The sequence below is a fragment of the Colletotrichum tamarilloi genome (assembly GCF_030869305.1).
Source record: "Colletotrichum tamarilloi strain Tom-12 chromosome Unknown Scaffold_112.1, whole genome shotgun sequence".
NCBI lineage: Eukaryota > Fungi > Ascomycota > Sordariomycetes > Glomerellales > Glomerellaceae > Colletotrichum > Colletotrichum tamarilloi.
In genome coordinates this window covers 31587-46661 of record NW_026849495.1, presented here as the reverse complement: position 1 = coordinate 46661, position 15075 = coordinate 31587, and the positions used below count along the sequence as shown (strand labels likewise).

At 51.1% G+C, this 15075-nt stretch overlaps 5 protein-coding genes across 5 annotated transcripts; 2 read left to right on the top strand and 3 right to left on the bottom strand.

The window, feature by feature from the left end:
- Positions 1 to 2054: 2054 nt before the first annotated feature.
- On the top strand, positions 2055 to 3256 carry CTAM01_14070 (BNR/Asp-box repeat protein; the record flags this gene model as incomplete). The annotated part of the gene is made up of 2 exons (XM_060530071.1): positions 2055 to 2575; positions 2638 to 3256. 2 exons carry the CDS (start codon positions 2055 to 2057, stop codon positions 3254 to 3256), a joined length of 1140 nt encoding a protein of 379 aa, XP_060375353.1.
- Positions 3257 to 4406: 1150 nt separating this feature from the next.
- CTAM01_14069 (glycosyl hydrolase family 35) lies at positions 4407 to 7934 on the top strand (the record flags this gene model as incomplete). The annotated part of the gene is made up of 10 exons (XM_060530070.1): positions 4407 to 4523; positions 4628 to 4704; positions 4760 to 4946; positions 5002 to 5117; positions 5175 to 5550; positions 5607 to 5741; positions 5793 to 6049; positions 6111 to 6302; positions 6357 to 6580; positions 6634 to 7934. The coding sequence occupies 10 exons, from the start codon at positions 4407 to 4409 to the stop codon at positions 7932 to 7934; spliced, it is 2982 nt and encodes a 993-aa protein (XP_060375352.1).
- Positions 7935 to 8510: 576 nt separating this feature from the next.
- On the bottom strand, positions 8511 to 9691 carry CTAM01_14068 (endopolygalacturonase 1 precursor; the record flags this gene model as incomplete). Its single annotated transcript, XM_060530069.1, has 2 exons — positions 8511 to 9416; positions 9497 to 9691. 2 exons carry the CDS (start codon positions 9689 to 9691, stop codon positions 8511 to 8513), a joined length of 1101 nt encoding a protein of 366 aa, XP_060375351.1.
- Positions 9692 to 12512: 2821 nt separating this feature from the next.
- Positions 12513 to 14163, bottom strand: CTAM01_14067 (uncharacterized protein; the record flags this gene model as incomplete). The annotated part of the gene is made up of 5 exons (XM_060530068.1): positions 12513 to 12787; positions 12858 to 12994; positions 13049 to 13139; positions 13334 to 13715; positions 13771 to 14163. The coding sequence occupies 5 exons, from the start codon at positions 14161 to 14163 to the stop codon at positions 12513 to 12515; spliced, it is 1278 nt and encodes a 425-aa protein (XP_060375350.1).
- A 566-nt stretch (positions 14164 to 14729) lies between these two features.
- CTAM01_14066 (uncharacterized protein) lies at positions 14730 to 14924 on the bottom strand (the record flags this gene model as incomplete). The annotated part of the gene is made up of 1 exon (XM_060530067.1): positions 14730 to 14924. The coding sequence occupies one exon, from the start codon at positions 14922 to 14924 to the stop codon at positions 14730 to 14732; it is 195 nt and encodes a 64-aa protein (XP_060375349.1).
- Positions 14925 to 15075: the final 151 nt, after the last annotated feature.

Below are 15075 nucleotides of genomic sequence, written 5' to 3'. Positions count from 1 at the left end.
ACGATTAACCATCCCGAATTTCTGAATGATGTACGCGGGTGCTAAGCATCGTGGAAAATGTGGTGGCTAGCCGCTTGTGGGAAATTATATAGCCAAAATGTCCTGTAACGGGATTGCCAATGTGTGTCTTGATGAGAACTGACTTTAGGCGACTCCTTCTCCGTCAAGATAGTCATAAGGGGCTAGAATTAGTAAGTTTGGCGTAAGTACTAGTGTGAAGAACCCTAGACTTTGGTTTTCGCACTTCAATGCCCAATGCGAAGAACCACTTAGAAAAGTCCTTGTAAGTCTTTCGTCGAGTAAACCTCTATCATAAACTAGATCCAATGTCGCAACAAAGTCACATGTCAACTTATGAGTGGAGGTAAATAGCTCATGCTACAGTATCAATGCCTTCAGAACAATATCAAAGTCTTTTTACCCCTAAAGTAGAAACAAAACGTAGGACGGGCCTAGCCGGCTAGTGATAGTAGAGACGGGATAGAAGTTGGTGGTTTACTTTGTCGAGCATATATGGATCGCCCGAAGTTTCCAGCCAAAAAAATCAAGTTTTACACTATTGTAAATGCCTGATACCTTTTCGAACTCCCTATGGTTCACACAATTGACACCTTTTAATTGAATTTGACACTACTAAGCTCATTGGCTCTGCTTCCCCAGAGTAAACCAAGTTGAGTGTACATAAACAACACTCATTCGCAGATCCATCGACACACTCTCCTTCTTGTAAGGTAGCAAAGGGGTGACAAGTACTAGGAAGACCATCCGTCATCGCTCGAAAACTTGTAAGAATAAGTACGATGAAAAACAATCTTCATTCGCAGCAAACGGACATTCATTAGTTTCAAGAGACAACAGCAGCCGTCATTACAGGGATGTAGAAATTCCATTCAGCCATGTCGATAACTCCATGCAATTGAGATGAAGTCTGTGAGACAGCTCTAGACAGGTATCATGAGCGACTAGTGGGATAGTCGTCTCGCAAAAAATGAAAGGATGGATAGAAAACAACCTTATCACGAGATAAAGGTAAGGCAGGAAACCTGAGGGAGGGTGCACAAGGATGCCCTGTATGAATTCAGATAGTCATTCCAACCTCCGCCAACTTCCTGTTAGTTGTTGAGATAATCGCAATTCCAGGTGAATGCATTGAGGGCGGTGAGGTGACAATGCAAAGTAAAGTAGGGAAATGACGGAAACAAAGCATTCCAAGCAAGCTGGTCTCGGGACATTATCGAGCTCAGCCAACTTGGCAATCCACAAAGCCCCCTCCTCTCCCCTCATCGAGAGCGGCTTCACAGCCCAGATGTAGGCACAGGCAAACAACTCCAGCTAGACCAAGAGCGAGCATCACTACCGAGGAATTGGCTGGAATGATTGGTGCGCATCTTCCACGAGCAACTTCGGTACTTGACTCCATTCCCCCGCACGAACCCCACAGCTCGAAGTCTTGGGGTTCACCGGAAACGAGCAAGTTTGTACGGCGGAGCTCGAGATAACATTGGCCCGGCTCCCGCAACCCCAATCTTATTTTCTTTCCATCTCGGCACAACCTTGTCGTCGAGTCCCGCGACTCTAATCATCATCGGCGGCCGTCGGTTGTTTGTTTGGAGCGCATACAACTGCAGCGCAGCGGTACTCCCAGTCAGCGGCCGATTCGTGCTTCGCACCGTGGGACCTCCTCGTTGACATCTAAGCCGTGCTTTCCAACGATAATTCCAACGATAATGTTTCTCCAGGCTTCTCCAGTCTGGGGGAGCTGAGCCAGGGTTAAGAAGGTTATGGGGAGTCGCCACATGGCCGAGGTAACCGAGAGGAAGCTCATGGCTCGGGCAAGGTCGCATCGTGCAGCTTGCCATGGTCATCGGCCCCAGCTCAATTACTCCTCTGGAACCAACCACATGGGTCAAGCAGTGAGGGACGCGATGTCCAATGCTACCTTATAAAAGGTGCTTTGCTTCTCGGTCCGACAAAGGTTGCCTTCCTATTCTCGCATATCTGTCTTCAGACGCGTCGCATCCCGCAGAGATCGTCGAGTCGTAGCAGCAGCCGTCATGATGCTCCGGTCCGCCCTCATCGCCGCCGTAGGCGTCCTCACTTGCGGATTTGCCTCTGCTCTTGAGACCTTCGAGCGCAACCTCATATTCCAGCCGCCTGACAACTACACGGACCCCCGCGTGCTGTACCCTCGCACAGTTCAGCTCAATGACGGTCGTCTCCTGGGAACTTGGGAGAACTACTCACCGGAGCCTCCTCTAGTCTGGTTCCCCATCTACGAGTCCCTAGACGGTGGCCTCACGTGGGAGGAAGTTGGCCAGGTTCACGACCAGGTCAACAACTGGGGCTTGCGTTACCAACCATTCCTGTACGAGCTCCGCGAGGACTTTGCAGGCTTTCCTGCTGGAACCGTGCTCCTGGCCGGTAACAGCATTCCCACCGACCTCAGCGAGACCCAAATCGACCTGTATGCTTCTCAGGACAAGGGCCGCACTTGGGAGTTTCTCTCCCACGTCGCCCGCGGTGGTCGTGCCATTCCCAACAACGAGGAGACTCCCGTCTGGGAGCCTTTCATTCTGTAAGTCATGAGCAACTCGAACCGCAATGCACTTAGTCTAGATTTGCTAATACCGACGGTAGCATCTTCGAGGATGACCTCATCCTTTACTACGCCGACCAGCGCTCGGCCGAGCACGGCCAGGAGATCTCCCACCAGACCACAAAAGACCTCAAGAACTGGTCCGCCGTCGTAACCGATGTCTCCTACCCAACATACACCGACCGCCCAGGCATGCCCTTCGTCACACAGCTCGCCAATGGCGACTACATGTACACCTTTGAATGGGGCGGCGCACCCATCATCCCGACCTACGCGTTCCCCATCTACTACCGTATCGCAAAGGACCCCCGCAAGTTCGCCGATGCCCCCGACATGTACATCAACAGCACCAATGGCGGTGTCTTCCCCATTAACAGCCCTAATGTTGTCTGGTCTCCCGTCGGTGGTTGCAACGGTACTATTGTCGTGTCAAGCAACAGTGCCCCTCTCTTCATCAACCGCCGCGGCGGCGACCCGAGCGCTTGGGTCGCATACGATTCTCCTGAGGCCGGTGCATACACCCGTAACCTGCGTATCATGGAAGAGGATCCTGACTACCTTCTCATTATGGGTGCCGGCGTCCTGCCTCCTAGCACTACTAACAAGGTTACCGTCAGCATGCTCAAGCTTACCGAGCTGTTGGGTCTCAAGCAGGCATGAGGGTTGCCAAAAGATTCATGTAAATAACAAAAGTTCGGGTCGGTCATTTGGAAGACGTACCCTATGCTCACACAACAAGTACATACACGCATTGAACGCCATAATGAGACATTGTTAAATGATTGACATACATTTACAGCCCCTCCGGATGATGCTTGCGCTACCTTTACCGCTTCTTTGCACCGGGCATGTGTCTCCGATGAGCTCTCTGCCTCCTGGTGACGTAATTTACCTACGGAATATTACCTCTTGGCGGACCTCCAAGTGTGTGTCTGCATGTAAATGAAGTGTGCCTGTGTGTTTAGAAGTGACGTGCAATGGCGCTGTCTCAAAATTCGACAACAACTGCTCGATTAGAGAGGGCGATCCCAAAGGAATCGGGAAAATTCGCAGACATGGACAAAGGAGTGCGGTGGTCTCACTGAGGTCCTGAGAATAACAGCGGAGAGACCAGCAACCTTGGTCAATTTTCCCGCCGTCCTCTAGCTTCATAGACCGGGCTTCGTATGGACGGAAGTTTCGATGTGTTCCTGGGTTGCCCCGGACATGCGGGCCGTTTGAGGTGGCGCAACTCCCCGCATGGAAAACCCTACCACGTCTTAGCCCGTCTTGGGAGACAAGGGACGAACAGGTGGTTAGCCGACAAACGCGGGGCTCATGAGCGGGGAAGAACTAACAGCTCAAGGTTCGAATGGAGATGCGGTGAAAGAGCCAATGTCTGCCACTATCAACCAGTTCCCTCTCCCTGCTCTCCTATGTGTTCAAGCTTGACGGCCAGAGATGGTGCAAGATACATGCATGCACGTCATGTCCTATTGTCCAATCCCATACCCGTGGACTGGCGACGTTGCAGTCGTACAGTTGGGGTAAGAGAGGGGGAATTGAGATTACAATGAGAGTGCTGCGCTGCCAGGTACTGCTCAGCCATTCAGATCCCAGCAATGCCGATGATCCCGCCGCTACGTGTAGTTCAAGGTTGGGGGATGGTGACATTTCCGGGCCGTCGCTTGTACAGGCCGGAACTTTGTTGTCTTTCGTCAAATAGCAACCAGTCCCTCGCCGCGTAGACCTGTCCCGTATCGTCTCAATTGATGTTGTATAGCTGCAGTTCAAGCACGATTTCGAGTGTGCTGCTGGTGTAACAATCAAGATGTTGCTGTCGCGTCTGAAGGCTCTTTCCCTGCTGGCCTTAGCTTGGCTTGATGGAGTCAATGCCAGAGCCATTGGGACGGATCTGAAGCTCCTCAATGGAAGGCAGCAAGACATTGTGAGTCTGTCTCGAAAGTGGCCTTGAAAATGACCAGAGTTTGGATCAGGCCTTACTAGGTGTTCTCATGAGGCGGCCAGAAAGGCGTTGACTAATATGACTAGGTGACATGGGACGACAAAAGCTTGTTTATCAATGGCGAGAGATTGATGATCTTCAGCGCCGAGTTCCATGCCTTCAGGTAGGCCGGTATCGTGACATGAAAAAGCCGTCACATCACTGACAGTCGTTGGTAGAATGCCGGTTCCATCCCTATGGCTCGATATCCTCCAGAAGATCAAGGCAGCTGGTTACAATTCCGTCTCCTTCTACGTCAATTGGGGACTCTTGGAGGCAAAGCCAGGTGAGGTTCGCGCTGAGGGCATTTTCGCACTCGAGCCACTCTTCGAGGCCGCCGAGAAGGCTGGACTCTACCTCTTTGCTGTAGGTCACCCGACGAATGTCCTCCCAGAAATCTTACGACTAACACAGAACCAAGCGACCGGGACCGTATATTAATGCTGAAGTCACCGGAGGAGGTTTTCCCGGTTGGCTCCAGAGAGTCCAAGGAGCTCTCAGGACTGGCGACGAAGCTTACCTGAAGGCAACTGACAAGTATGACAACAAGCATCAACGCCAATGACATAAATGGTTGTTAACTAACATGCAAAGTTACACCGCCACCCTCGGAAGCATCATCGCCGAAGCCCAAATCACCAACGGAGGACCTGTCATTCTTTTCCAAATGGAGAACGAGTACAACGCTGCCGTCGACCCGTACCCGTTCCCCGACTACGACTACTGGAAGTACGTCGACAATCAGTTCCGCAGTCACGGGGTTGTTGTGCCGTACGTCAATAATGAGGCCTGGCAGCTCGGTGCCATCACTGCGCTTACGCCCGCCAAGGTCGATATCTATGGACACGATGGGTATCCGCTGGGATTCGACTGCTGGAACCCTACGGTCTGGCCTGAGAATGGCCTGCCGACTGATTGGCTCACGACAAACAATGCTATCGCACCGACCACCCCGTATACGATCGTTGAGGTATGTGATATCAAGTCGACACTGTCCAAGTTGGTAGATAATCTGACAGTCATTAGTTCCAAGGCGGTGGCTTCCAGCCATGGGGAGGTGCTGGATTCGAGTACTGCGCAGCCCTTCTCAACCATGAGTTTGAGCGTGTTCTGTACAAGAACAACTATGCCGTTGGAGTGACCATCTTCAACATCTACATGGTAAGTGTTTCGACAGGTTCTCCGAATGTTCTTTGTTAATGAATCCGGCAGACTTGGGGTGGCACCAACTGGGGTAACCTCGGACACTCCGACGGCTACACCTCGTACGACTACGGTGCGCAGATCACCGAGGAACGTCTAGTCAACCGTGAGAAGTACAGCGAGACGAAGCTTCAATCCAACTTCCTTCACGTGTCTCCTGCTTATCTCGTGGCCGATCGATTCAACGCCTCGCTTGAGTGGACCAACAACGACGCGATCACCGTGACCCCGGCAACAACGAACACCACCAAGTTCTACATCACGAGGTATATCGATATTCCACATATACCCTCAGCGTTTAGTCAGTCTTAACACATGGTGCGATAGACACACAAAGTATGACTCTCTTGAGACAACTGCCTATAAGCTGAAGGTCAAAACTGTCAAGTACGGTGAGCTTGAAGTTCCCCAGCTCAGCGATAGCCTGTACTTGACCAGGCGCGACTCCAAGATCCACGTCAGCGACTATCCTGTGGGCGACAAGAATCTAGTCTACTCCACAGCTGAGATCTTTACATGGTAAGTAGTCAGCTTCATTCGAGCATCCATGACGCTTTTCCAACCTCTTAATAGGAAGAAGTATGCCGATAAGACCGTGCTGGTCGTCTACGGAGGTGCCGACGAGCACCATGAGCTGGCCATCGAAGGTGAACAAGCCGATATCACCGACGAGAACGTTATCGAGGGCTCAGATGTCACTATTGAGCAAAAAGACGGCTACACTGTGTTAGGCTGGGCTGTCTCGGACGAGCGAAAGGTTGTCCGCGTACACGAGAACGTTTATGTATACCTCCTGAGTAAGTTATCGCCCAACATCGTTGTGCCTTCTTATCTAACGAGACTTCTCCAGCGCGCAATGAGGCCTATAACTTCTGGGTTCCCCCCGCTTTCGGTGATTTCGGAACTTCTGATGTTATTGTCAAGGCTGGATATCTCGTCCGCAATGTTGCCGTTACCGGTGACTCCATCAGCTTTTCTGGTGACGTCAACAGCACGACCACCATCGAGATTATCGGTGGTGCCCCGTCATCGCTGAAGACTCTGAATTTCAACGGCAAGTCTCTTGATTACAAGCAGAATGACCACGGAGCTGTGACCGCCAAGGTCGACTTCTCCACCCCTGAGATCAAGCTTCCGTGCATCAGTCAGCTCAGCTGGAAGTATATCGATAGTTTGCCAGAGATCAAATCAGACTACTCCGATGAGTTATGGACGGCCGCGGACCTTGAAAAGACGTACAATACCGCGAACCCTCTCAAGACTCCCACCAGCTTGTACGGTGGAGACTACGGCTACCACACAAGCTCGCTTCTCTATCGGGGTCACTTCACTGCCAACGGCGGTGAAACGACTTTCAACATCACAACTCAAGGAGGTAACGCTTATGGTGCTTCAGTATGGCTGGACGATGAGTTTATCGGTTCCTGGGTCGGAAACGCTGTTTCTCCCGCCTATAACAGCACGTTCACCCTGCCTAAGTTGACCAAGGATAAAGACTACGTCTTCACAGTCGTTGTTGACCACATGGGTCTGAACGGCAACTGGGTCGTCGGCGAAGAGCAGCAGAAGAACCCCCGGGGCATCCTCAACTACAACCTTGCGGGTCATGAGCAATCTGATATCAAGTGGAAGATCACCGGCAACTTGGGCGGCGAGGACTACGCCGACAGCGAACGAGGCCCTCTCAACGAAGGCGGTCTCTTTATCGAGCGACAAGGATACCACTGGCCCCAACCTCCGTCGGCCTCTTGGGAAGATAGCAAGGGCCCCTCCGCGGGAATTGAAAAGGCCGGAATTGCCTACTACTCTTCCACTTTTGACCTCGACCTCCCCACTGGTTTCGACATCCCGCTCTCTCTGACTTTTGCCAACACCACAACTACGGCGTACCGCGCTCAGATCTTTGTGAACGGATACCAATTTGGCAAGTTTGTCCACCATGTCGGCCCGCAAGCTCGCTTCCCCATTCCTGAGGGCATTCTCAATTACCAGGGCTCCAACCATCTCGGCATCACGCTCTGGGCCATGGAGAAGGGCGGCGCCAAGGTTGAGGGGCTCAAGTGGGAAGTTGGCATGGTCAGCGCAACTGGGTTCGGAAAGGTGACGCCCGCGCCGCAGCCGAAGTGGGCTGAAAGAAAAGGAGCTTACTGAAGGGTCATAAATCACAAATCTGATATGCTCATGTACGGCATTTTATCTTGGCAGTTGATTGAATCCACAAGATTCTCCTTGACCCAAAGTATAGTGTAGCTAGTCACCCAAAGGTACCAAGACTCATAACCTTAGGGTATTGATAGGCTTAGCCCGCTCCTAGCAGTCCTGGGTTGCATCTTCTTTTCAAAAATGACCCTCGTGAATGACCACCTTCTAGAGATCCTGTTCACTATTGGAAGGTGCATTTGAACCTTAAAGCAAGCGTCACGATACCACGAAGCTTTCAAGCAACGCAACGCGGAAATTACATAGCTCAGACAGTTTCAAGTCACTTTAGATGCACAAGATTTGATTTGGTTTAAGGTTTAATTATATGTTCATATCGTGACCAGCAAGATGATACGATATACATATTTGCATACAAAAGAACATAATTCGTCGCCAGCTAATGTTGGGACACCATTCTGTAACAAGTTCTTGAGCTACATATTGACCGATACCAAAAGACCGGCCTACCATGTACACAAGTCTCCCAACTCGCCATATTTCGACGATGTTTGTGCTAACAGCCGCTTACAACTTGGTGTTGACGCTCTGGACCGCACTCTGCGGGACGTTGAGAGCCTTGGCTGCCTTCTGACCACCAGAAACGTTGACTCCCTCCCACTTCCAGTTGCGGCAAGCGCCGGATCCGCAAAGAACCTGAACGTCGGTACCGGAAGACTTGATGTTACCAGTAATCTTGCTGACGGTAAGGTCGGTAATGGGGACACCGCTGGTGGGCTTGCCGGTAGGAGATCCGTTCTTGTAGTCCTGCTGAATGATGACGCCGTACTTGTTGATACCAGTCATGGTAATACCGGAGTAGACAACGTCCGAAACAGCGCCAGTCGCACCAGCAACGGTCTTGATTCTGACGCCGTTGTCCGAGTCGATAATCTTGGAGTTGAGGATGCGAACGGTCTTGACGACGTTGTTGGAGCGTCCACCAACGGAACCGATGGAGAGACCGTGGCCGCCAATGCAAGTGCCGTCGACGAAAGTGATGTTGGTGCCGGAGTTGATAGCAAGGCAGTCATCCTGGTTCTTGACAGTGCAACCAGAGATGTAGATGCCGTTGGAAGAACCAACGTCGAAGCCGTCGGTGTTGTGGCCGCACTGGGAACCGCCGTCGCCGGCAGAGTCGTCAATCTTGACATCGTAGATGCCGAGGTTGGTGCAGGTGTTGATGGAGAAGGCCTGAACAGGGGTGTTGAGCACGTTAAGGCCGCGAATGTTGGAGTTTTGCAGAGAGTGAGCAGCGAAGAACTTGGGCTTCGTCTTGCCACCGTTGCTGCCCTTGCAATCCCACCAGCGCTGGCCGCCGCAGTCAATCACATGACCGGAGGCGCCGACGACGTTGACATTGGAGCCCGAAACGGAAATGAGGGGACCAGCCCACTCCTTGTATCCGAAGGTAGTCTTGCCTTGGAAGGTAACCTGTCGATTTGGTTAGTAAATCTGGCCGAGATGATAGTGGCCTATTGACCACAAGAGATGATGTTCAAGAATCGACGTACGGTAGCACCCGACTTGAGGCCAGTCAAGTCAAGAGTGACTCCAGCGGGGACAGCGATATCCTTCAAGACAATGTTCGAGCAGCCAGCCTTGCCCTTCATGGCAGCGTTGGCGTCGGTGAAAGTGCAGCCGGACTGGCTAACAGGCGCAGCCAGGGCGGTGGCAGCCAGGCCAGCGAGAGCGAAGAAAGAAACCATGTTTAAAAGCAGAAATGTCGGTTGTGAAGTAGTTTGTTATGTCGGAGTGCCCTAGGGCGATAAGTACGAGAGAGTGAACGAAAAAAGAATGGACGAGCCAAAGCTCAAAGGATGGTAATGATCAGAGTAGAAGATCTTCTGGTGACAGTTCGAGAGATATCTCAACCAGTGCCAAGGCCGTGGGAACTGGTCGATTTATATCTCAAATGGAGGCGTTCTCAGCAGGGCTCTGCCAAGACTGTCAATCAAAGCTTGTGTTCACCGTGACATATCAAGAACAGGGGTGACCGCCGGCCGAGTCAGTCAAACATAGGACGGCTACCTAAACTTGGGGCAAACGCCGGCAAGGATCGCTATTGTTGGACGCCCGAAGAACATTTCTTGTCCTGGGAACGAAATACTGGCGTCATATTGAGCTCGCACTCACAGAGATTGCGTCTAGAAGGACTACTCAAATAAGCTTGTCTCGAATATAGTGTATCTGCTAGAGCTGTGGAGTGGTGTGTGGGAAGTTCGGAAGGAGCCTCAACGAGGGTTTGCCGAAAACCTTCATTCGCTTGATATAGATGGGGGCTATAGGCGTTCGCGCAACGACGGAACCTGAGCTTCCCCAGGTTTGTGCCTTCCAACTCGAAAACCTTCTCCCTTCACCTGTTTGCTTCTGTCACATTTTTCTCGTGAAAGTGGAATTATTCTTACATCATACCCAGACACGTTGCGAAATGTGCCTCGTGCGCTGCGCATCTAACAGAGTTCAACGCCAGCTTGCTAGTCTGCAAGTCAGCTCCATAGCACAGAAAGTCTCACGGACCAAAAGGACGCAGTGGCCAGATGCTATGCAGTTTTCTTATCACGCATAGCAGCAATAAAACTGACTTTTCAAAAGGTGCTTCCATTTCGCGATAATAAACCTCATTCTGCCCACGCTCATTAGCGGGCGAAAGCACGACTCCATTCCCCCCCTCTTTGAAGTCCGCTTTGCTTTTACTCAATGACTTGGTGAGTTCGCCTCAAAAATCAACTTTCAGATTGTTTCTTGGCTCATTACTGATACCTTTGTTTGCAAAGTCTTCCTGAGCGCATGCCACCACCTGACCCGTCGTGTTTACCGTATCACTTGTTCTCTGAATGTTTTCCTCGTTTGCAGGCTAAGCCCGCGCAGATTGCCTGAGCAGAGCTTGAGTAAGGTGGAACGCAATCGGAATGCAGATGGGACCGGCGACAAACAATAATTCTCCAACCGTAAGCGCCGAGCAGAACAAATATCCCCCGAGAGATAACCCGGAGGCTAACAAGGTCATGTCCCACAACTGCTTTTGACCGCTCGAGAGGTTTACATCCAACATGTCAGATATCACAAAGGCTGCAGTGATTTCCCCTGAATGGCGGCAGCATGGAGACGGATTGCCACCTCACTATGCGAATTGCCTCATTCTGCTTTCTCTATTAAGTGGAATAGTCCCTCAGGCCACGGCAGAAATATGAGCGATCGTCAAGAATTGGGACTGTGAGCGGGATTCATGCGAACCAGCAAGTGCGGAAAGCGCCGGGTTAACCAGGGTTCCCACGTTGAAAAGAAAAGTTTATGGTTTCTATCCACAACTCATGTGGCAGCCACAAAGCATTCGATTGCGGCAGACAAATGAGTCTCGGCTATCCGGGGAATACGATGGCCATCTTCCGAGACTCAAACGCCGATTCTGAGGCACCTTCACAGTTGTGCTGTTGCTGGAGCCAGGCAACGCGCGAAGACTTTGACTAGTCGCAGTTTGCAAATATGAAACTCATGAAATAAAGACTTCACTCATCATATAAGCATTAGGTCCCATCGAGACTGGACGTCTGGATTATGGACGATAAGCTGTCCAAACCACCGAGCATTGCTCCAGAGTGCCGCGAGAAATTACTCCATTTAACAAATGTAGATCAGCACATCTAATAGAAGAACAAAAAGGTGCCAAAATTATTTCTGCTTTTGTTTGTATGACGTAGATAATTGGCTTGTGTCTCATGTTTTTTGTTCTAGTAAGGAGTACGGTTGCCTCCCTTACCTTGTGCCCCTACTGGCAGAGAGCCAGTTCATCTCGGACGCTCTCCGGCAAATATCGCGATGCGGCCATTTGATGCCAATGAGTCAAAGCTTCCCATTCATCTGCATCCAAATAGCATTTCAGGGAGAGTTTCTTCTCATTGATGATATGGGACTTTCCACGTAATTTGTTGATATGTAGTTGAGGAGGCTGGACTATTCCTTGGCTGCCAAGAAGTAGTGGAAGTGCATCCATACAACTATTCAAGCATGGGCCTCCATATTTGAAGTAACATCGACCGGGATTATGTCTACCACAATTCAGTTGACTATGGACGAAAAGCTATGAACCGCATATGCTATCCGTGTTTTTATATGTGGCTGAAGACCTTATGCAGACTACATAGATGGTTCGGATGGCTTGGATTTCTATCCAATTCGGATGATTCCGTGAAGTCCCGCCGATCGACGCGGATGCCTCAGCGCTCCACCCCAAGTAAGCATCCGTATAAGCCAAGGCTCAGACATGACCATAAACCAACTCAACATTTCAACCCCATGCCAATTTCTCCCAACATCATAGACCGCCTCTCCATCGCCAACTTCCTGCCTGGCGCAGATCCTCCTCGGCTATCCGTATGTTCTCTTGCACTCCACCATTCCCCATACCCTCCCTTGCCCTGATCTTTTCCAACAAAATCAGCCCCCAACTTCGCTTGCCGGCTCGCTGCCGGACCGCAAGACAAGCCAACTTCGTGGTGTCTGGTCTTGTTGCCCGATAGCAGAAGAGTTTTACCACTTCTTGCGTAGATCTCTATCACAGAGAATGCGCGTCGCAAACTGCAGGACAGCGGAGGCAGTGAGGCACATGCCGGTGAAGATGATCAGGTGCTGATATTCTTCCGGCGTGCCTCGTCGGACAAAAGCGCCACCTATGGGCGTGCCGGTGAAGACTCCGATTGTGCTCCAGATGGAGAATGCGCCCAGCCGGGCACCGACTTTATCAGTTGGAGAGAGTCTGACGGTCACAGACGGTGTGACGCTGATAAATATTCCCGAGCAGAAGCCTACATTTGGATTAGCCGAGTTAGAACCCCGCAAGCTTGATGCATGCATAAAGTAATGAGAAGAAAATACCATATAAACAGGCAAAAGCTACAATCATGCTGACGCTGGTGGATAGAAGCCATAAGGTAAGGCAGAGTATGCCCGAAATTGCCGTCAGTGGATAGAGGAGGTTCAATCCACCAGTATGATCGGCTACGTATCCACCGCTAGGATTCGTCAGTGGAACTCATGATGGCACATTGGACGACTCAATAACTTACATCACTCGGCCGAAGAAGCTTGATCCGTTGATAAGCGGGAGAAGGTAGTTCCTCACCGCGGCTCCCGGGTGGTGAACCGCGATGTACGGCTCTGGTGAAGAGGTTAGCTGTATTCAATGAGGGCATCATCCGTCAGCCCGCAGTCAAGAGGCATTGAGTAGGGACATCGAGTTCTGGATCGACAGTCTGCAACCTTGGAACGGTATAGTTGATGTCTGCCTTAAGCTTACACAATAACGCAAAGCCATATTGAGTCAGACTATCCAAGCTTAAATGAACACGTACCTAAGTAGTAGAACGGTACGTAAAGCCCAAAGTTACCGACCACATTAGCAAGCGCCAGTATAGAGTATCGGGGGTCGCGGAAGCCATTGAAGTCCACAATAGACCAGATGGATTTCACAGGCTTGCGTGGCAGTTTGGGCCGCGAGATGAGAATAGCGATCCCGTAGCATACTAGAGCAATCAGCGCGGCAATTCGCAAAGCCCAGCCGAAGCCGATACGTGGCACAAGATGAGAGAACATGATGGGTAGGCAGACTCCTCCCGCGCTGCTCCCGCTAGCGACAATACCAATGGCTAATGCGCGTCTTCTCGTAAAGTGCTGACTAGCGAGAGGCAAGGAGACCGCTGTACCAAACACGGCGGTTGATCCAAAGATGACGCCCTGTTGTTAACGTTAGATCGATCTCGGCACGTCGGGCAATAGTGACGGCACATACCTGAGTGAGGATGAACTGCCAAATGTGGCCTGGCTGGGCGAATGAGACGCCGACGCTGGAGACAATCGCCCCGACAGCCGCGACAGCGTAGAGGATGCTCGGGCTGTACGAATCGGCGAGACCACCGGCGACAGGCTGGATGAGGTTCATAAGACCAAGCTGGAGCGACCCGATGATCGCGATGACCGAGCTCGGGTACCCAGCCAGACTATGGCCGAGGTAGTAGTCCTGGAAGTACCCAAAGCTATTCATGTAGCCATAGGACACAAAGTAGACGAGAAACGAGCCGGCCACGGTGAGCCAGCCCGCGACGGTGTGCTCGTCGCCATCTTTGCGGTGGGCGGCGTCGTCGCCTCTACCTTCAACCTGTTCAGGGTCAGATCTGGTTTGCATCGTGATTGTAGGGGTTACCTGGGGTTACGAACAGCGCAGTGATGTGGTTGATCGTTAGAGTTGTGTTGTCGTGTGGTTCTTTCCCGGCGACCTTGAAGTTGTTGATGTGATGAGGAAAGGAGTCAAAGTCGTGCATCCCGGGTTGAGGTCTTGATTGTTATGAAATTTGGCCTCGGTCAGATTTTGTGCAGGGGTCTGATTCCTCTATCTTGACCACTGATAACGCCTCCCGGCCACATCGGCATTCAGCTAAAATGGTTCCATTCCCTTTTAGGGTACAGCCAGCGTTAGCTAGAGCTCCCTGCAATCATGTTTGCAGTAAGGTAGTCTAAGTAACTCTCCATAGGTCATTCGTTGGTGTTAAAAACTTTGGAGCTACCTGGGGATGCGTCGCGCCGAAGGGGAACATTCAAGGAGAGCCGACTGAACCAAGTCAAGATCCAGTGTCCCCAAGTTCCCAGACGGGTAGTTTGAAACTAAGTTCTCTCAGCTGTCTCTTTCGTCCCGATGTTTCAATGTTGTCTTCTTCACCTCATCTTCGCTTCCGCCGCCCATTGTCATTCCGTCTACAGTGCCAGACGTGTGATTAATTCCCCACAACGCCAAATAGCCAATAGCAACCACGAATCCCTTGCACGGATTCCAGGCTCTGACGACCGAGTTAAAACGATCAGCGTCTTAGGAACAAGCAAAGTAATTTGATCATGGTATTGGCCAATCAAGAAAGTGTTCATCCAAGTATCAATGTCATATGGGCGCATGAAATACTCGATATGGCTTGGAATTCAATAAACTTCATTGTTCCATCCAGAGAAGCAGAGCTCCTGGAGTGGAAACGCCACACGATGTTTGCGTTGTGTACACTGTTACCTCTTCATATGTGCTAATCAATCTCCTGTCCCAGAATGGTTG